Here is a 20,958-nt window from a genome sequence, read left to right as displayed (position 1 = left end):
AGACTTTCATGTATGTTCACAGATTTTGATGATGTCGGGGCTACTCACAGCTACTCTGCACTGGGTTCTTGTCTACTTTACATCTGAACAAAATGTATAGGTGACTGTCTTAATATTTGCAGGACCTTTTAGACCAGGTCTGATGATTCCAGCTTTCCTTTGAAGATGAAATCCATGAAAGCTTTTACAGACAGTAAAGGGTCTGAGGTCAGGGTGGAGCTGAAGCTTCATTTGGAAGGCTTATGGATAATCCCTTGTGTTTTCCAGGCTTGGGCTGATGCCTTCCGAAGTAGCCCCGATTTAACTGGAGTAGTGCATATTTATGAAGAACTCAAGAGGAAAGGCATCGAGTTCCCCATGGCAGATCTTGATGCTCTGTCTCCAATACACACACCACAGAGGGTAAGCTGCAGCTTTGCAATTCTGGAGGTGTTTTCCCAGGATATCTAAATAGTTGGATAACTACTCATTTTCCCCCTCCAATTTCTCTGAATTTGGCTCATTTTCTCATTCCTGGAAGGACATTTTAATAGTGAAAGGGCATGTAAGAGAGGCATAATACAGACTGATAAGCTATCTCCTCCCTTGAGTCAATCATCAATCTGAGAAGAGGGAAAGAGTTTGTAACATTTAATCTTGCACCACAAAACCACCAAACAAATGCAACTAATTTGTTCAAAGAGAGCCCAGCAGGATTTATGATTGAGATTTACTTCTTTTGCTCATAAGTGTTGTTGCTTCTGTTGGTGATAACCCTGAGCCAAGGTCTGCCTGTCTCTTAGGAGTGCACGGAGTTTGAATCTCTCTGTTCCCACAGTAATATGAGAATTCTACACCTCTGGAAAGTTAGGTCTGGAAAGTTGACAGAACTGCTGCTTGGAAGTAACTTAATGATCACAGGTGTTCTGATTATTCACTCTGAAAACTGAAGTTAATGAATCTTTGAAGCGGCAAATGCAAGTGATCAAGGACTGAGAGATTACAATTCTTGTGTCAAGGTTAATTAAATTTGGTATCTATGTATCACATCATTTTTTGGAAGCCTGCAACTTAATTCCTAGTTTAAAATAATTTATAATTACTTCTCTTTGGCTCTTGTTTTTATTTTGCTTCTCACTTTTCTTGAAAAAGTAAATGGACTTAAATGCTTATGGGTTAGGTCAAAAGATATGGGTGTGGAAGATTTTTGGAGCTGCCAGTCTTTTTTAACAGCTGCACTGACCTTTCCCACAAGGTGCAATTATGTTCTATATTTGAGCCTGTTTGGCCTGAGGTTGCTGACAAAGCATGTGCTGTCCCAGCTCAGCTTTTGAACTCCTGTCTTTCTGATGTGGCAGAGTGTTCCTGAAGTTGATCCTGCAGCAAATATGCACAATTCCCAGTCTCAGCAAAGGATGAGCACCAGTTCTTACTCTTCGTCCTCTCCAACGGCGTATTCTGCTCCTCAGGCCCCAGCCTTGAATGTGACTGGTCCCATCACTGCTAATTCTGAACAGGTATTGGCATGTTGATTCTTTCGACTGAGACTCTTTCAGCAAATCAGATTAGAAGGTAATTTGCAGAGGAACTTTCATTTTAACTCTTTGGACTTTGTCTTCTAAGTCTGACTCTACTTAGTAATCTTTCTTCCTGTTACACTGTAAAATGTGGGATTTGGATGTGTCTCTGTGGCCTGGTAATGGCAGCACAATCTGCTGCTCCAGCCCCCTCAGCAATATTTTAGCAGTTATTCCCATTAGCCCCTCTCCTTTCAAGGCACAGAATGTCTTGCAGATGCAGGAAGTCAAGCCCTTGCAAATGCCCTAATACAGGATTTTCTTTTCTCCCTGCAAAATGATAACTTCAGAGCCAAAGATTCTACTTAAAATATGTACATCTTTCCCCACTGGAGTGAGGCACCACAGCCAAGGTCTGGCTTTAGGTGCTGTTTGCAATTGCTTCCCTTCCACACAGACACAGCACATCTGGGTTTGTGATGATAATTCTTTTCTTTTTCTGTTCCTTTTCTCCTGGGTAAACTTTTTATCTTTTTTGGTTTTTTCCTGCTAGAATGTCTGGAGCCTGAGATATCAAGTCAGACAGAACCAGAGATATCTCAAAGTCAGTTCTTGAAAATGAACTGCTTAAACCAAAAGATTATGCAGTGTTTTGCTGTCTTGTTACCCCAATTTAGATTGCCCGGCTGCGCAGTGAGCTGGATATTGTTCGTGGGAATACGAAAGTGATGTCTGAAATGCTGACAGAAATGGTACCTGGACAAGAGGATTCCTCAGACCTTGAGTTACTCCAGGTAAGTTTCCTAGAAAATATAATTCCAATCCCTTCTGTGCTTGTGTTTCTCTGGGGGGTGTGTTTTGTTGTTGCTCACTTCACAGCCCATGCTTGAATTCATAATGAATGTGAGCTGTGCCTGACCCTGGCAAGTGCCATCTCCTGATCTTCATTTGTTAAAGCTTCCAGTGACAAGGATTTCCTGACTTCCTTTGAATCTTGTTCCAGTGCTTTCCTCTTTGTGGAGCTAGAAAATTTTCCCTATGTTAAATATCAGGTCACCTTTACCACTAAGCAGCTTTAAAATTGCCACAGGTTCTGTAAGCCCTGAGCATTCCTGCTTCTTTTACACCTCCCCCATCACCACTTGTACAGTGTCAAAACATTCCCAGTCACCATGCAGGAAAATACACTCCATATTTCCATCTGGACTAAATAATGCTAAGGGTCTCTGGATTCTCTGCCACTTGAAATCCTATCTATGAACTAATTGTCTTTCCAGAAGATGTGTTTTCCTGAGGGTATGGTGTCTTAAGGCAGGTGCTCAGGTGAAGTTCTGTGGTGTCCAGAGGGCTAGACTGGTTAATCAGGAGAGATTTCTTTGCTGGAAAATCTCAATCCAGGGCAGCACTGGGCATTTCAAGAGGGAAAACAGTATAAATCGAGCTCATGTCTCAGGCTTCACACCTATTTCCCAAGGCCAGTGGTCGTGGGGTGGCCTTTTGGCTGAGGAAAGTCACAGTTTCCCGCAGATGAGGAGCACAGATGAGGAACATTGTGATCTGACATTCCAGCTGCTGCCCTTAACGTGGGATTTGCCTTTCCACAGCTTCAGAAATAGCCTTCTGTTTTGATCCTCCAACGGGGAGGATGGGCTCCCACAGCAATCCCTTCGGAGTAAGGCAGGGAATTGCTCTCTGTGATACATCAGAGTTTGAAATCCATCCAAAAACTGGTCTCTCCCATGCAGTGGCATTGTCTGTTTGTCTCAGAGCCATCATGGCAGCTGATGAGAGGCTTTGCAATAAAGAGCTTTTCAGTCACTGCCCATTTGGGTCGAACTGCTCAAAACAAAAGCAGCTTCCAGGAAACCATGACAGGCCGAAATCGAACAGTTTGCTTACATCGAGAAACAACCACCAGCATCTTGACAGTGTAACCTTAGAGCACAGCTTTAAGGTGAAAGAACTTGATCATAAAATGGAGTGACAGCAGCGATTCTTTATTCCAGCTGGTTCCCTTCTGTGACTGATGCAGCCTAAATCTGAATCACAGAGCTGGGAAGAACCCATTTTTGATCACAAAGGATGGTTAGTCTTTTGAGAGCTGTGAGCTGGGTGCTGCATGCAAGGACTTCTTGCTTTGAGGTTTATATAGCCCTCCTCCTTAAATAATTCCTGACATTTTCTCCAACAATCAAATGTAAACAGCCTGTGAGAGAGCCAGCACTGAGCAGAATAGATAGGTACTGTCAGCCCTCTCGGAAAGGCAGCAAACAAACCTCTGAAATGTCACAATCTGCTTCGAAAGTGATGGGATCAAAACTGACATTGGAGAACACATTCCTCAAGCTGTTAAGGCAGCTGGATTGCACTAGGTGAAATTTATCCAGAGCTTAGGATGTCAGAGCATGCAAGGAAAACAAACACATTTTTGCTTTCATCCTGAAGGTTGTGTACCAACAAGTCATCCTTGTTTAGTGCTGAATTTTTGCTGTGAAGTGGAGCTGGGAGGACTGGAAGATGACAGAGGGACATGCTTTAGCTGGAATGTCAGTGCTTATTGACGTAAAACCATTGGTCTGATCAGAGGCACCCTGCCATATGTCACATTTCTTCTTGCAGTTTTCCTCAGCAGACCAGCTTGACCTTTGGTCTTGAGGCCTTTCAGGACTACAGAATTCTGCTAAGTAATTGGTGATGGAAGAGATATCCTAGAAGCATGAGAACTCCTGGTCTAGGCAAACTGAAGTGTAGATTTCTTGATGAGAGTCTTCTAAAATAAATGGCCTCACTCTGCATTCCTTAAAACGTTCTTGCGAAACTCCCCATTGCCTTTCTGCAGTCTCTTGTCTGTGCACTTGCTCAGTGGAAGGGAACATTTCTGTGTGTCTCAGTGCTGCAGGGTGTATGGAACACTCACCTTTTCGTGCTCCTGCTCCTTGGTTTGTCTTTACCCTCATCATGTTCTCTGCAGTTGGTAAGTTCTGTGTCGCCAACACTTCTCATCCTAGCACACTTTTAGTACTTGTGGTAGCCCTGATGAACCTTTTTTCCCCCACATTCCACCATCCACATAATTTAGTTTTTAAGGATGATACTGCCAAAAAGAGCAGATTGAATTTTCCTTGAAAACTCTCTTCTGGGAGGCTGTTGTATTAACATGTTTTATTCTTAAAACAGATGACTAAAATACAGATATTTATTTTCTGAAGTGCTCAAGAGTTAAAGAAGAATCAGGAAGTTGAATTGTGAATAGGCTCTCAAGGTTTTATGCCATCATCTCTTGAAGGGCGTTTGATTAGATGTGCTTTTGGGTGACATTTAATCATGCAAAGATAAACTTGTCTTAGTGTTTCTCAGCTGGGGGATATGTTTGGCTATGAACTGAGCTCAACTAAATCTACTTATTGCTTGTTGCTTATCAGACTGTGTGTGCACAATGCATTCCTCCTAGGAACTGAACCGAACCTGCAGAGCCATGCAGCAGAGAATTGTGGAGCTTATCTCAAGAGTGTCCAATGAAGAAGTCACAGAGGAGCTGCTGCACGTGAATGATGATTTAAATAACGTCTTCCTCCGATATGAAAGGTGGGGCAGCTCTCCCAGCAACCATTTACATTCATTCAGGGTTTTCACTTAAGAATAAAATAGGTCAGTTGGTGAACTTGGGCCTTCTGGGCCAAGGGTCCAACATCACACAGAGAACCAAACCACAGGAACCATTTACACAGTGTTTTTATGGCCTTTTATGGTAACATTCCTGTTTCAGTTGATTCTTTTCATACTATGATTTTTTTTTTTTTGTACTATGCATTGAATTTTTGTGGAGCATCTCCACAAAATACAAGATAACCTTGAGAAAACGCTCTGAATGCAGAGGCTTGAGTCTGCAAGTCCCTGTTGTGCTGTACAGGTGTAGGGGCTTGAACAGAATAGCACAGTCACAGTCACTAGTTCCCCTGCTAGCCCGGGCTCTGCACAAATCTCTGTGCTGCTTTCTGGCTTAGGGAGGCTTCTGTGAGCTCTCTCTGCCCTCTGATCTCTGAGCTTTCCAGTCCCGGTGCTGGTGCAGGGGGAGCTGCCTGAGGTGGGCGGGAGCATCATGCATGCAAAGGGTTTGTTTTTAAGTAACACTTAAAATCTTGAAAAAGAAAAAAAAAAAGCCTGTCTTGTGCAGGGCTAATGTTTCGAAGAGCTGGTCTGCGGGAATCATCCCCAGGGACAGGACTTGGGGCACAGGACTTTCGACACGTCAGACAAAGGCGCTGTCAGGCACATCTGCTGCAGGAGGTGACACGTGATGCTGCAGTCTTGGGAAAGTTTAATCTTCCCCTTAATGACAGGCCTGGGGAGCGAGGCACTAAAGAGTACCCTTTGTTCCTTGCTCTTAGCACAGGGCTTTGTTTCTCAAGCCTTTAAAAATAAATTAGACTCCAGATCTGTGAATTTGTGCTGTCACGGCAAAGGCTGCAAAGACGACTCGGTGCCCTCGATTTTGCCTTTGATTTCCTCGTTCAGAGGAGATGGGGCAAACTTTGAAATGAACGCTGGCTTTTTGTGTGAAATGGTGTGTGTTTCATGCACAAGCAGGATTCTACAAGTGGCAGAGTGCAACTATCACTGAGGTTTGGTCTGGTCACCCTTAATATTTTTTCTATTTCCCCCATCTGTGACTTTGCTGACTGTGGCTGATGTGTTAGTAGTCATTATTCATGAAAGGGTAGCTGAGTGATGTTAGCAAGCTGTTTGTGGTGGAATAGCTGCACTGGTCTGAGCATTCAATAAATTCCAGTTCCTCCTCTGCTATTCCAAAAGCTCCACATCCATCATGCTGATTTCTAGCACAGGGACCAAGCTCCATCAGTGACTCAAGCAGGAGCTCTGGCCTTTGCTGTGAAGCCTTGGGATGTAAATGAACAGAAGCCTTTTGGTGAGAAATTAGGTGGGAGGTGTCTTAGGTTTCCAGCAAAGGGAGTTGGATTTCCAGTAATAGCAAACACCCACAGCTTCCTAAAATTGAAATTTGGGCCTGAATTTGGTTTTGCTGCCTTTTAAGTCTGTGTTTTCCTCTGTTACATTAAGAAAACATTTTAGTTTGCTTGACGTTCCCTGTTGTATTTTGTCCATCTGGGAGAAAACCCGGAGGATTATATGAATATTATGGGCTTCTTGCTGGAAAGAGAGACTGCTTCTGAAACTACTTTGAAAAATCCAAATCTCCGAGAAATCATGGTGCTTTGCCATGGTAAGGAAGGAGAACAGACTGGTCTTGGACAGGCCATGGGGGCAGGTAGTTTCCCTGCTGTGTTGAGTTCATAGAATCACAGAATGGTTTGGGTTGGAAGGGACCTCAAAACTCATCTAATCCCACCCCCTGCCATGGGTCAGGACACCTTCCACTAGACCAGGCTGCTCAAAGCTCCATCCAGCCTGGCCTTGAAGACCTGCATGAAAGCTGGGTTTAGGTTTGTGACCCCAGATGCAAGAGAATAAAGAAAGATCAGAGGTTGACTAACCAGACTTCTTCTCCTTAGAAGTATGATGGTTTTATCCAACATCATTCCTTTTCCTTGTTGGGAAGTACCAACCTATTTGAGTATTGTGACCATCTTTGAGTCGACTCAGGATGTTTTAAGCAGTGAATCTGCTGTTCATTGTCCCTCGTGCAACGTGTGCCTGGGTTGGGCTGTGCCACGCACATATGGCTCCTCATTTACATTATTGCAGCAAGAGGGAGCTGCTAAGTGGGAGTGAGATGAGCTGCAGTGCTTGGCTTGTTGAACTGGGAGCATCAATCTTGCTGCAGTTCCTCCTGTCCCTTGGCTCACACAACAGTCTGTCACAAAGCACTTAATGATTAAAAAACCCCTCGAACCAAAAGACAAATCCTGCAGTGTTTTTCAAGCATGTTTGTGCTGCAAGATCAGATTAGTCAGCTTAAAATCCACCTTTGCCAAGAGTGCAACTTCTCAGCAATCCTCCCTTTGTCCTGGCTTCGAGTCAAAACTTTCAGGCTTCGCTTTGGAGTCAGATAAAACTAAGTTCAGTGGCAAGCATGTCATGGCGTGGTTATGAACTCAAATTTTTTATTATTTATTGTTGGCTTTGATAATCCATGTTGGGTTTTGGTTTGTTGTTTTGTTTTAAACAGATTTGAACGATACAGATCAGGACGCTCAACACAGAACGCTAGCAATGGAGTAAGTACCTCAATCCACTGATTCTCTCAGCAGCTCACACCTTTTACCTGCCCAGCCCTGTGTCCTGCCTCTATTGGCTAATGGTGGATTCCAGGAAAAGTAAGAATGTGGCAAACCCCAAGAGATAACTTTTAGCTCAGAAAGTCACTTCACACTAAAACATCTCTGTGTTTACAATCCTTGATGGATTTTTCATTCCTCTATTAACTTTTTTGATTGCTTTTGAGTCCGTGTGGACTTTAAGAGTTCACAGTGTCCTTAACCAATAAGTTCCACAGTTTCACTATACATTTTTGCATATTTATTTTGCATTTATATGTAACAAATATTTTGTTTACATTTGATCAAGTCACTTAATGATTTTCGTTTGCTTCACCTAATTTTTCTTTACTGTGTCTTACAATATCACTGTTCAGGTTAATTTTCTTCATGTCATTCATAATTTTAGGAATCACTCTCATCTCCTATTTAAGCAGTCCCTTTCCAAGCTGAAGAGTTCTAATTATTTTTTAAATGAAAACACTTTTGTAGTTGTTTTATAGTGTTCAAGGTCTGAGTTCATGATAAATCTGTACTTCTATTACATTTTCTATTCTGCATTCATAACTATTTCCTCTGTTTACCTTGCTTTACCACTTCTGCAGTATGATGCAAACTTCAGCAAAGACTCTGTATTGACACTTTAGTCACAACAAAGAAGTTTTATTTCTGAAAACAGTTTATACCTAATGTGGAAAATTGTGATGTTTAATGTTGTACTGCAAGAAGAAATTTGTGGCATGTGTAACTCCTGTGTTTCCTGCGTCCTGACAGGTACTGAATGAGGTGACAGAAGATAATTTAATAGATTTGGGTCCTGGCTCTCCAGCTGTGGTGAGCCCAATGGTTGGAAACTCAGCACCTCCGTCTTCACTTTCTTCACAGCTTGCAGGGCTTGGTGAGTGCCTGATCTAGTGCTCTCCACTACTGATTAATGTTGCCATGTGGCCTCCAAAAGGTTTGGGTATTTGGCTTACATGAGGCATTCCCACTCTCCTGCACTGTGGCAATCGGCAAATTGAGAACCAGCCTGGCACAAAGGGACGGATTCGTTAATCAGAGGGAAGACTGATGGAAAGGGTGCAGATTGTTGTTCATGGCAGAATTTGAACTACTACTTCAATTTCTGCTTAGTTACAGTTCTCTGTGAAATCAGCCTGGTGAATGTTCTTGATTCCCCTTCTACAAATAATATTTGAAACCTTTGGGTGAAAGGTTTTATTTAGGTGGTTTCCAGTAAATCAAACCAGAGATTGTGTGATTGGATCACTGGGTTTGACTGAAGGTTCTCCACCTCTTTCAGCACTGCACCAGTGCCATATCCCTTTGTTTGATAGTTACTTAGGTGTTGGTTTCACAGTTACTAACTGAGAGAAAACATTGTGGAGGAAACTATTGTCCATGCCCAAAACTTTGGACTGTGTTAGTGACCAATAAATATCTCAGGATATTGGCAGCAGGTTCACACCAATTCCCAAATGTTGGCTTCTTGATGAGGAGTATTTATGGAGTGGTGCTTCCAGGGTGGGTTAGATAATCTCTACATTTTTCTTACAAGAACAAATCATTAGCATCTTCCAGCCTTTTTTGTGCAAAACTGTCCTCAGTGCTGCAGCTGTTGATGATGTTTGCGTATGGTTTCTTGTTTCACTGATTCTCTATTTTATCTCCTCTGGTTGCAGACTTGGGCACAAACAGTGTCAGTGGCACACTCAGCTCCCTCCAGCACAGTAATCCTCGTGATGACTTTGACATGTTTGCACAGACAAGAGGCAGCTCCTTGGCTGAGCAGAGAAAGAAGTAAGTTGGAGTTTGTCTTTAGCACTGAGTCATGGCACTGCTGTTTTCTAAGGGCATAAATCTGAAACTTCTTGACTTCAGATTGAAAAAGTAGTTTTGGTGTATGTTTCTGTGCTTTTAATCCAATCTCCATCCTTTTGGTTGTTATTAATATGAGCAAGTGGAGAAGTTCCTGCTGCTGGACAGAGCAGGCTGGCTGGGTACTGTCTTAGTTAATGAGCTCACTGGAAATTTGGAAGTGTGCTTGCCTATACTTCTGCTTTCTCCTAGAGGCTTGTCATCCCATCCACCCATGTTTGAGATACAGGAACAGAGGGGTCCTTCACCTGAAGGTCATGGATGTACTTTGGTGACTGAATTACTGTCATCAAAGGCTTGGAAACAGAATTACCATCTAGTTAACTCTCCTTTTGGCCCCAGTCAGAGTCTCACAGGCTGTCAAGGCAGTGTAGCTTGCCTGGCTCCATGCTACCCTTAATTTGTTTATATGCATAGGGCTTGCATCTCTAGAGCTGCAAATCTGACACTTTCAAGGGCATTTAACAGGTCAAACTATTTTAATGTAAAATAAATCTATGCACTTATTAAGAAATCCTTTGATCCCTGTCAAGTGATACTCAATAAAAGACACACTCAGGTATTTTTCTTTCATATATTATATATTGTCTCCTGGCTTAAGATTTTAGGAGAAGTAGTGGCCACCAGCAGTGAGAACATCATCAATATCTTGTCTCAAGCTAAGAAATGCTGTTAAATAGTTTCTCAAAAATTTAGAAAACTTGAGCCAATTAATATATTGGCCTCTATTATTTGCAATTATCAATATGGGTACTGCCTCAGCTGTGGTATCAGTGCTGAGAAGAAATGCTCTAATGTAGAGGGATAAGCCACCACTGGAGATTTTGGGCTGGGAGCCTTAATGTACAGTTAGAAAGGAGATGCATTGCAGGAGAGATGTAATCGAGGTCCCTCTGTCTCTTGTGCTAAATGAAGCACAAAACTACTCTTCCCACACCGTACCTAATGGAACAAGGAGCACGGATCACCCATGATTTCACAAGGGAGGATTGCTCTATCTTCCTTGGATTGTGTACTGTATAAACTGAGCAGCAGGGAGGAGGAAAGGCATGAGTGTGACATGCTGTGGTGTGTAGGTGACAGCTCTGGGTGTGAGAGCTCTGGGGGCTGTGCTCACAGCTTGGGAGAAGCCAGCACGAAGAGGAGAGAGGGCTCCCCTGCTCAGGCAGCCCCTCCCAGGAGCTGATTTATGGACACGTGTTTGTGCCCGCTGCAGCTCATGGTTCACCACTGTGCTCTGCGAGATGCTGCTGCTGCCTCTGTCACCTGACTGCTACATGTCCCTTTTGCATTGCAATTTAAGAAGCTTTTAACAGCTCTGTAAATAGTGCATTTCTTTGTCTGCTTCACTGCTGTTGCATAATTTCATCTCTCTTCGAGTCTTGCTCTGCCTCTCCCCCCATGCACACATCAAGGTCAGGCTTCCAGATGTCACCTCTAAATCTTTGCTAAACATAATCTGCAGTCAGGCCTCTTTTCACAGTCCCCCACATGCTCTTGGACATCCTTAGGGTGCCTCATGACCTGTTTGCCTGTTGTTCATAGGCCTGATCTTACTCTCTTTGCTTCAACATGCTTTCCAAAACTGATGGGTGGCCTTTGTATAGAGCCAGCTCCTCTTCTTGGGGTACAAACAGTACCTTCCAAGTCTTGTTAAGAAAAAAAATGTGCTTTTTGATTCCCAGGGGAGTAAATCGGGGTATCCAGAGTCTTGTTTTCCTGTGAGGAAAGGCTGGGAGAATTTGGATTGGAGAACAGCCTGGAGAACAGAATGGATTGGGGTGACCAAATTCCAGTACCTGAAGGGAACCTACAAAAAAGATGAGGAGAGACTATTTACAAGGGTCTGGAGTGATAGGACAAAGGAGAATGGCTTCAAACTGAAAGAATAGGGTTAGATTGAATTTTGGGAAAAAATTCTTCCTTGTGAGGGTGGTGAAGCACTGGTACAGGTTGCTCAGAGAAGCTGTGGCTGCCCCATCCCTGGAAGTGTCCAAGGGCAGATTGGACAGAGCTTGGAGCAGCCTGGGATAGTAGAAGGTGTCCCTGCCCATAGCAAGGGTGGAATTAGATTATCTTCTACCTTCCAACCCAGGCCTTTCTATGATTCCATGATTGCTCATGGGTGACTGCTGGACTTTCTTTCTAGTTCTGTGGTCTGTTCTTTTCTTGCAGCGTGACGTACGAGGATCCTCAGGCTGTGAAAGGACTGGCATCTGCCCTGGATGTTCGGAAACAGAACACGGGAGGGGTAGGTCACGGCTCTGGGCTTTGTTACCCATGTGGAATCCAAGCTGGAGGCGGCTGCTTTGACTGAGCTTCTCATTCTGTATTCCAGCAACGTGGTAGTAATAGCTATTTTGAAATTGATATCTGGGATCTTGCTCAGTAATGATCTCTAAAGAGATGCTGCACTCTAGTCTTAAAGACTTCAGAATCATAGCGGGTAAATTCTCCTGTGTCCTTACAGCTTGTCTGGGGAGTCCAGCTCTTTGGCTGGAATCACTGCTGAGAAGAATTAAATGGGGAATGTCCTGTGAACACTGATGGATATTGACTTGGTTTTGCTTATGAAAGTCTTAATCTACTAAGTGTATCCAAGTGCATGGATACACGAGTGAGTTACAGGGAGAAAAATAATGCAAACTTTTAATGCTTCACATTCTTTCCCCTAACTGTCCTCGCTCACAGCCTGTTCTGTGTGCCCAGGGCAGGCTCTTGCTCTATTGTGTGGGCAGAAGAGCCCCATGTGCTGTCACCTCACAGCAGCTGATACTTAAAACACGGGGAAGAGAGCTTGGGCAGCTTTGTCTGCATCCCTCGGTGAAGGCAGAAGTGAAAGAGTTTTAGATCATCCCTCGACCCCTTTCCACCACCCTGCTTTTAAAAACTGTGCTGCTCTTTTGTATGCAGCTGTGTGTAAGATTTTAGAGGCAGGAGCAAGTTCAGAGCCTTTTCCAGTCCAATTTTGGGCTGTGATGACCACTAGGGAGCACGGCAGAGCCAGCGTAGCATGGGAGAGCCAAAGCAGTGTGCACATGCCTCTCACCTCCCCCTGCCTTGGCTGATCCTACCCTGGTTCTTTCATGACATGAAGTGGGAGTGTTCTGGGCAGCTGGCATGCCTGGCAGCTTGTGCTCCAAGCCAGGGAGAATTTGTGTTGGGAGCCAGCTGGGGTCAGATCACAGCTGCCTGCCTGCCCAGGCCATCATTCAGTGGGGTGGGAGCAGGGCCTCAGCTCTTACACAGCATCTGTCACCCCACAAATCTACCTGCTTCTTCCTGTCCCTGTCCTGCAGGAAGGGTAATTTATAACCCAGATCAGCCCCACAAAAACTCATGGCAGCAGTACTGAGGGAAAAAGGGAAGCATGAGGAGGCAGGGGCAGCAATATTCCTTCACAGGAATTCCTGAATCCAGTGTGACATCCCAAGCTCCCAGTATCACTGAGCTGTTATTGGCAGGACCTGGGGAAGGATTTGAGATTCTGCTCTTTGTTCCTGGCTAACCAAATGCAAGGGGTTTACATTTATCTGGTCAAGAGGGCTGTATTCCCCCAGTGGCCTCAGGGTCATGTCTTTATTTATTAACACTTTTGTTCCCAGGCAGTTCTGCTTTAGGCACCAGCACAACGTGTCATTCACACCAGCAGAGCTGCTGCTCTACCAAGTGTTGTCAGTTCAAAGGGCTGTGGCTAAGCTCATCTGAGGGTCAAAGTTTTTTGGGGTAAATGCCTTATGGGTTGTGGAACTTGAGGCTCTGAGATGTCAATACTTTCAGCCTCTTTTCAAAGGTCCTGGAGACTGTATCATGTAATCAGAAGAGCTTGTTTTGAAATGCAGTCACTCTGTAATTGGTAAACACTTTTTATCAACTGTTGTGAGGCTTGTGGGTGTCTCTTCTTAAAGGAAATAAAAATTAAACTCTCCTAAAGTTACCAGCCCCAGCATGTGTAGCAAAAAACTGGCAGTGCTCAGTAAACGAAAAGACAGGCTTTAATTTGAGTAGAGATAATTTAAGAACAGCTCTGGGGAGGAGCCAAAAGCTTTGCAACACATTCTTCACACACGTCTTGTTCCAGCACAGTTGTCCAGTGGTAGAATTCAGCACATCCGACGTTTCTAATGTAGTCATTCTCAGAATGGTCTGCAGAGAGGAGGCTGATCACGTGGCATTAGCTGTCTTTTAATGTGATTTAGCAGCTGGAAACAAGATGAGCTAAAAATACACTGTTTTCTTAATATTGCTTTTCCATGTTGGGAATTGCTTTTGTTGCCACAGAGTTGTTGCATGATCACAACTGGGAGGAGAGGTGTCCAAGAAACAATTCTCTGGTGATACACAGAGAGTAGATAAAATTGGAATGATTTCCCCTTCTCCTTTTTTTTTCCTCAGAAAATGAGACATAAAAGATTGCAGCTGATTCTCCATTACCTGTGTTAATGGGGACAGGAGAGATGTCCCATGTGTGCAGGTGTCTGGGTGGATGTTCATAACACACCAGTGGCTCTCTGCTGATCTCACCTAGTTCTGAGTTGGAGGCACTGCACTCTGCTGAGCCTGTGAATGCCCCTCCAGAGCTGGAGATGACTCTGCAGCCCACCCTGGCTCAGGGAGGAGATGCTGAAGGGCACAAAACCATCTTAAAGTGTTCGTGCCATGCAGTCTGCAGCCTGCTCGGGGGAGCTGGATGCATCAGCAGTCCTTTAACCTCTGCGCTTTTCAAGAGGGGCGGTTTGAAAGGCTGCCAGGACACTGCAGCAAACTGCCCTGGCTTCCCCTCCACTCAACACCATCACGAGCTGCTCTGCTGTCTGTGTGGGGCACAGTCTGTCTGCTGGGGTCAAAAACATGAGCAGGGTGTGCTGCAACCCACAGCTTCATAAACATGGGGGACTCCACAGTGTGACACAGGAGTTGCCAGTGCAGTCTCACTGACTGCAGAAGCTTGTGCAGCCTCACTTTTCCTTCTTCTAAGAAGATGACAAACATCAGCCTCACTACTAGCTAGTGATTGGTTTATTTTATTATTATTATTATTTTTAAGGACATCATGAAGGGAGTGCTAAAACACTGTGAACTGTCTGTAGGAAGTGCAGAATTCTGGGCAAGGTCTGTCCCCCCTTGGACAGAGCTGGCAGGCAGAGGGGGACACAGCTGCTGCCAGAACCTACTGTAGGCAATTCTGTGTTTATGTGTGTGTCTGTGTATGTGAAGTTTTTAACTGTTTTGTTACTTTATCACGGGTTGTTGCTGTGGTTTCTCTCTTTATGGACCTTTCTGTTCTCAACACAGAGGAGAGGTAAAGGTGGGAACTCAGACATGGAGCCCATAGACAAGTGGCTAATTACACAAGGAATGGTGAGGACTTCACCAGTGAAGCAATTCCTACTGCCCATCCCAGTCCCTGACCCAGAATAACCATCCTCTGTTCACCTCTCGTCCTGCCCTATTGAACCGCTTGAAATCGGACAGTACAAGGAGTTTATTTCCCACCTTCATCATTACCTGGGGCAAAGGGAAAGATTTGCACCAATTTCTGGTTTATACACACAAAGACCTGTAAACAACTGAATCATTTGTAGGATCCCACGTCACTTTCAGAAGAGGCCTGGGGATCCAGTTGGTTCCTTCTACTGTCTTGATTTATTTATGCAGTATCCACTTTTCGAGGGATAAACACAAGTCTCATGGATTTTATTCATAAAGAGGACACTTGCTATCTGTCTTTATAGCAGCCTTTTCTGGTAGTGCTTAGCTTCATGGTCTGGAATAAACATGGGGAAGTTGTAGGATGATATGTAGTCGAATTGGGTAATGTGGGGATCATTCTTTATGCAAGGAAGGGAATGGAAGAACTGCTGCACAGATTGACATCTTCAACCCAATTGGCATTAGGAATCAGACTCCAAAAGGTACAATAGTGTTTCTGGCTTTAAGGATTTGATTCCTGTGTCTGGTGATGCCAGTGCCTTGATAAAATCAGGCTTCTGAAGATCACTGAACCTGTGCACATTCTGACCTTGTTTGAGGTTGTCCTTCATCAATGTGCTTGCAGAGAGAAGTTCAAAGCCTGCTTTAGGTGCAGAAGCCAGAGGAAAGGAAAAATAGCCTCAGCAACGCCTTAAAGCTAAGTTCTAAGACCATTTTTTTGGACAATGTAATCCATCATTATAAGTGTTTGAGACTAGTACCAATAATGTGACCTAACTGTAGAAAATCCTCCTGAGACAGTCTTGGCTGCAGCAGAGTTCGGAGAGGTGCAGGGAGAATTTCCTTTGCTCTGAGGTGAGCTGGCAGTGCAGCATGTGGGGCTGGGTACCAGGAAGCCCATGGAGCAGGAATATCTCACTCCAGGGAAGAGCCCTGAATGTCCCAGACTAAGCTGCCCTGTGCTTAAAAAGGAGAAACATCCCAGAAAGTTTAAAGTTCAGAAAATCCAGAGTGTGCAGGATCTACTCTGTGAAACACTTGCATTTATTCGTCTGGATTTAGGGCTAATCCAGATTATTTCTCAGGACCAGCTTGGAAATTTGGCAGAAGTTTGCATGGCTGGTGCACACACAGTGATGGGACAGGTGTTGTATCTGCCTGCCCAAAAGCAGCTCCATGCCTGCTCACACATGTGGATAAGGCCACTGTGGGTACCTGTCCCTGGGAGCCAGAGTGTCATTTTGGTGCTGTCAGACACCCACAGCTCACAAGGTGAGAGTGAAAAGCTGTAAAATGAGCAGCAGTATCAGCTTTACCTCTGATGCTGTTGACTGTGGCTCACAGAGGATCTCACTGTTCGGTGGCTCTGTTGCAGCCAGGGATGTGCTGTGCCACTGTTAGATGTTCATCCATAATGAATAATCCAGTGATTGAGTTAGTTCCTCTTCTTTGCCTTTCCACTGTTTACAAGAGCGGGGAAGCATGAAATCGGCACCCCTGCTGTTCACACCACTCACATCACTGCTTTATTAAAAAAGCAAACAGCATATTCCTTCATTGGCTTGTGGTTATTCAGTCTGGAAAAAGGATACTGCAGCATTCATGGAGGCATATGGATTTGGGGAGGGAAGGGGGCCTGGCTGTCCAACCAGTCACTGCTCTTACAAACCTGTCACCTTGTTTGTATGCTAAACACAAGAGAGAAATACCTAAAATAAAACTAAACTAATCATTAACTCAGTTTCTCTCTTAACTGGCTGTAGTTCTTAACAGTATTTATTAATATGACCTGTAGCATTTACAATGCCAGTGGATAACTAGAATCCCAGGTATGAACTTGATGTGCCCACTCTGTGGGGTACTTTTTGTACTTTGAGGAGGAGAAAAGGGGTGAGCTGACACTGCTGTTCCTTGTGCCTGTACAACACTGAGACCACTCGAAAGGAATTCCCCACCTGCCACAGTGGTTCTCATATCCCTCATGACCTGACATTTTTCTGTACCAACTGTGATACCTTTCAGCTTTGGGCGAGTCCTTCCCACTCCATTTATCTGCATCCCAGTTCAACACACACCTTTGCAGTCTCTGGCTCTCCTCTCCCAGTGAATTTGGCAGTGTTGTTCTTGCTCAGGTCTGCCATCAAGATGATGCCAGAACCATGCAGACAGACACAAGCCACACTTTTATCCATCCCAGCTCTACCTACAAAACTAAAGTAGACAAAATGGTATTTCTGGTTTTTATATGATTGAGGGATGGGAGGTGAGGTGTTCCAGTGACAGATCTGTCTGCAGTGTGAGGTCAGGATTTTGCCATGCAGGTCTCACAAAGGGGTCTGTATCAGCAGCAGTTTGGCACAGACTTTACCACAGAGCCACGTTTTAGTGCAGGTAGTCTCAGTCCCCTTCTCATGAGATTGGACAGCTACTGAGATTTGCATTAATATATTCATTTTTTAGAATAATCTGTCAACCCACTCACATACCAAATGTGAGTTATGAAAGTGAGAAGTAGGTGTTGCTTAAGCCACCATGTCACAGGACATTAATTGGGACAGTGGCAGGGGAAGGATGAAACCGAACCAGAATTCACAGGAAGTGATATGAACACCACTCAGCATTCTATCTTGACCACCAGCAGCATGGCTGGCTAGAGAGGAGAGCCCCCTTTGTAGGGAATGTAGGTGAGTAAAGATTCAATGAAACCTCTGTTAATTAGTAACCGAGTGGGATGCCGCTATGTGCCTTCAAGAGAGAGATAGGATCTGAGCTGTGGAAATGACTTGGGTAATGTGAGACTGTTGAATAACATCATCTTGGAGACTGAAGTGCTTGAATTGTGGATAAGCCCAAAACCAGACATTTGAAGATCTCATTTCTTCCATGTGGTGGGACCCCTCTCCCTGTTGAAGGCAAGCAGGAGCTTTCCCTTAGCTGAAGACCACGGGGGTCTCCTTACCCAGCCGTGGTGTTTCCATGAGAGCTGTGCAAGGACAACCCAATCCCCCGTGTCAGTGAGGGCTGGCACTGTCTGGACACGCCTGTCAGATCCAGATGGGCTGGTTGTTGTACGGGCACAACAGGCTCTGCTGGGGAACACGCTGCTCCTGCCTGCCCTGGCCCTGCAATGCCTAAACAGAGTTACAAGTAACCAAGGAGTTAATTTCATCCTCACACGTAAAGTCAAGCGTGTTCTAATATTGAGGCCAAGCAGCTATTTCAAGATCACAACAGCTTTAAATAGATGCTAAGGCTGTAATAGTAAGCTGGAGTAGCCCGCTAGTGTGCTCCTAGTGCTGCTGTAGGGATGACAGACCTTTACTACTGCTAACCAAAGAGGGGGAGTGAGTAGCAACTAACCAAGAACTGGTGTCAGCTTTGTTAAACATCTAGAAATAAGTGGAATTAACTAAGCTATTACAAGGCAGTAGTCTAGCAACAATTAGCATAAACCTTGTTAAACATTTTAAGAACATTAATGAGCTCACCTAGAGACATGAATTGTCATTTCATACCTGCTTCTTTTCCAGTGGGATCATTTTTAATAGAAATAAAATGTGATAATAATAACCTTAAACTGTCTTTTTAAGGGTAGAATATTGGATTTTATGACTTCTGAGGAAATATATTGGCAATACTCTTTGGCTTTTGATTGCTAGTGAGAACATCAACACAATCTAACTTAGATAAGTAGGAACTTGAAATCCAGGTTCCTGTGGGTTTTGTGGGATTGAACATTCACTTTTGTTCTCCCAGCCCTCCTTTTCCATTTTTCTTTCAGGACTGTTGAGATGATCCCATTTGTAGGATTTTCCAAAGACTAAATGAAAAAGGAATTTAAACAATCAGCCCAACTTTTAATTAAAGCCAGTTACTTAAAGTACTCCGAAACATTTTGTGACTTAATTTTCATTTACTTTAAGTATAGACTAAAAAAAAATTCACAGTATCGTTATACAAACAGCTCTTGCAGCCCACACTGACTATCTGGGGTGCTCTCTGGAGACTTTCCCTAGACCATGGAAGTTTGCATAATCAAAATATCAACAAGACAGTGTCCCATTCCAGAGGTTTTTTTCCATGTAGTCTGTGGCTGCCACTGCTGCTTGTTCCCAGAAACTGTTGTCTTTTTTTTTAATGTGTAAACCAGTTAATTTATTTTTACATTGGCTCTGTTGGAATTTAGGGATTAGTTATAACAAAATTCCCCTGCACATTTTTCAGTTTAGGGTTTCTGAAAGGGGAAGACTTGCCAAGTACCCAACTGACTGGCAAAAACTGAGCTTCTCCGTATGGTCAGTTTAAAATGAAAAATAAATGGTACAATGTTATCATTAAAATATTTTAGAACTTCCAGTTGCTCTTTGAGAGCTTCCTTCTTCTTTATTCTTGAACAGATTAAACCTGATACATGTAACCCATGGTTTATGAGGAAGTGGGGCTCAGAGCCTGAGGAAAGTAAACTGGAAGTTTACTCCTATCTATTGCATGGAAGGAGCAATAGATAGGAACCCTCAGCACTTTGGTGGGTGTGCTGGGAGACAGGGGAAGCTTTTTAAAAGGTCAGTGCTGAATAGCAAACGGCTGACACACTCAGATGTTTATCTTGCAGCTTTGTCTGCTTCTCTGCAAGAAGTGCTCTTGCACTTCTGGAGGCTTTGTTTGTTTGTTTTAAGTAGCTCTAGCTGAAAGTAGAATTCCTTTTTTTTCTTTTTTTTTTTCTTTCTTTTTTAAAAAATTCTTATGAAACACCACAGCAGAAACTCCTGTGCTGCTGAGCTGTTCTTCGAGGACTTCTGCAAATTCAAGAGTCCTGTGATTCTCAGGAACTCAGTACTTCATCAGTCATCTGTCATGTTTTCAGGATAATCAAGATTTGAGCTGCTGTTCCTTCCAATACAAGGACACAGTACTGCCACACTTTTTAGAACAGCTGCTCTTATATTCATAAAATCATAAAATCCTGGAATGGTTTGGGTTGGAAAAAAAGCTCATCTCATTCCAACCCCCTGCCACGGGCAGGGACACCTTCCACTATCCCAGGTTGCTCCAAACCCCATCCAGCCTGGCCTGAAACATTTCCAGGGATGGGATACACACAGCTTCTCTGGCAACCTCCTCACTCTCATAGGGAATAATCTCTTCTAATATCTAATCTAAATCCACCCTCTTTCAGCTTGAAGCCCTTGTCCTGTCACTCCAGATGCTTATCCAAAATCCCTCTCCAGCTCTCTTGGAGCCTGCCGTGTTCCTGTAAATTTTATTCACAGAAAAGGAAACCAGCTATTTTATTACTCCTTTCCATGCCCATGTTCTTACCCTTAGAGAAACATAAGCACCTTTCTGAGCTGCACACCAACCAACAGCTCAGAGGCTGCACCTTGCACAGTGTTACCTACTGCATGCAGGTTAAGCAACATAGGAGAGAAGCAGCAGTGCAATTTCTACAGTAGGTTTTAGGTTGCTGTAGGCTGAATAAACTCATTATTTTATATCTCTGAAGCCAATATTTTATAAAGCTGTTAAACCAAGGAGACAGTTTTACAAGATGCAACTTGTCCTTAGGACGGAACATGTTGGAAGGTGCTTAGAGCTCTTCCCTTGTGTGTGGTCGTCTGGGCCAGCTTCAGCTGCTGTGTGCGTGATTCAGGAAATCAGAAAGGGGCAGTTACCCTAAATCCCGCCTATTCCAGAGGAAACTGCAGGAATTTATTTTCAGTTTGGGATCTTTATGAATTCACTGGAAATAAAATGACACCTTGTACCTCTACCACTGACACTGTCACTTGGTCCAGCAATCTGTCAAGTCAGAGCCCAGGCACCTTCCTGGTGTTGCTCTGTGAAGGAGATGATTTGGATTAAGTTCTGGATTTCTAGTTCTTTGACACAACTAACTCACTTTAGCACACCTCACC

The 20,958-nt window shown here is 43.9% G+C and overlaps 1 protein-coding gene across 3 annotated transcripts in view; it reads left to right on the top strand.

Moving 5' to 3' along the window:
* Positions 1-20,958, top strand: part of TOM1L2 (target of myb1 like 2 membrane trafficking protein) — a 56,723-nt gene that overhangs the window by 25,750 nt on the left and 10,015 nt on the right. For 2 of the 3 annotated variants that reach the window (XM_066329822.1, XM_066329821.1), the window contains exons 5-12: positions 268-402; positions 1,338-1,496; positions 2,174-2,290; positions 4,948-5,081; positions 7,645-7,693; positions 8,507-8,630; positions 9,415-9,532; positions 11,786-11,861. In XM_066329822.1, coding sequence (XP_066185919.1) covers positions 268-402; positions 1,338-1,496; positions 2,174-2,290; positions 4,948-5,081; positions 7,645-7,693; positions 8,507-8,630; positions 9,415-9,532; positions 11,786-11,861 — 912 coding nt within the window. Of the gene's footprint in view, positions 1-267; positions 403-1,337; positions 1,497-2,173; positions 2,291-4,947; positions 5,082-7,644; positions 7,694-8,506; positions 8,631-9,414; positions 9,533-11,785; positions 11,862-14,905; positions 14,972-20,958 lie in introns of all 3 variants that reach the window. The other variant, XM_066329820.1, reaches the window with a different exon arrangement.

This window comes from Sylvia atricapilla, chromosome 15 (assembly GCF_009819655.1).
Source record: "Sylvia atricapilla isolate bSylAtr1 chromosome 15, bSylAtr1.pri, whole genome shotgun sequence".
In the NCBI taxonomy this organism is placed as follows: domain Eukaryota; kingdom Metazoa; phylum Chordata; class Aves; order Passeriformes; family Sylviidae; genus Sylvia; species Sylvia atricapilla.
The sequence above is the reverse complement of the archived record's forward strand: the minus strand, read 5'-3'. Positions and strand labels throughout refer to the sequence as shown.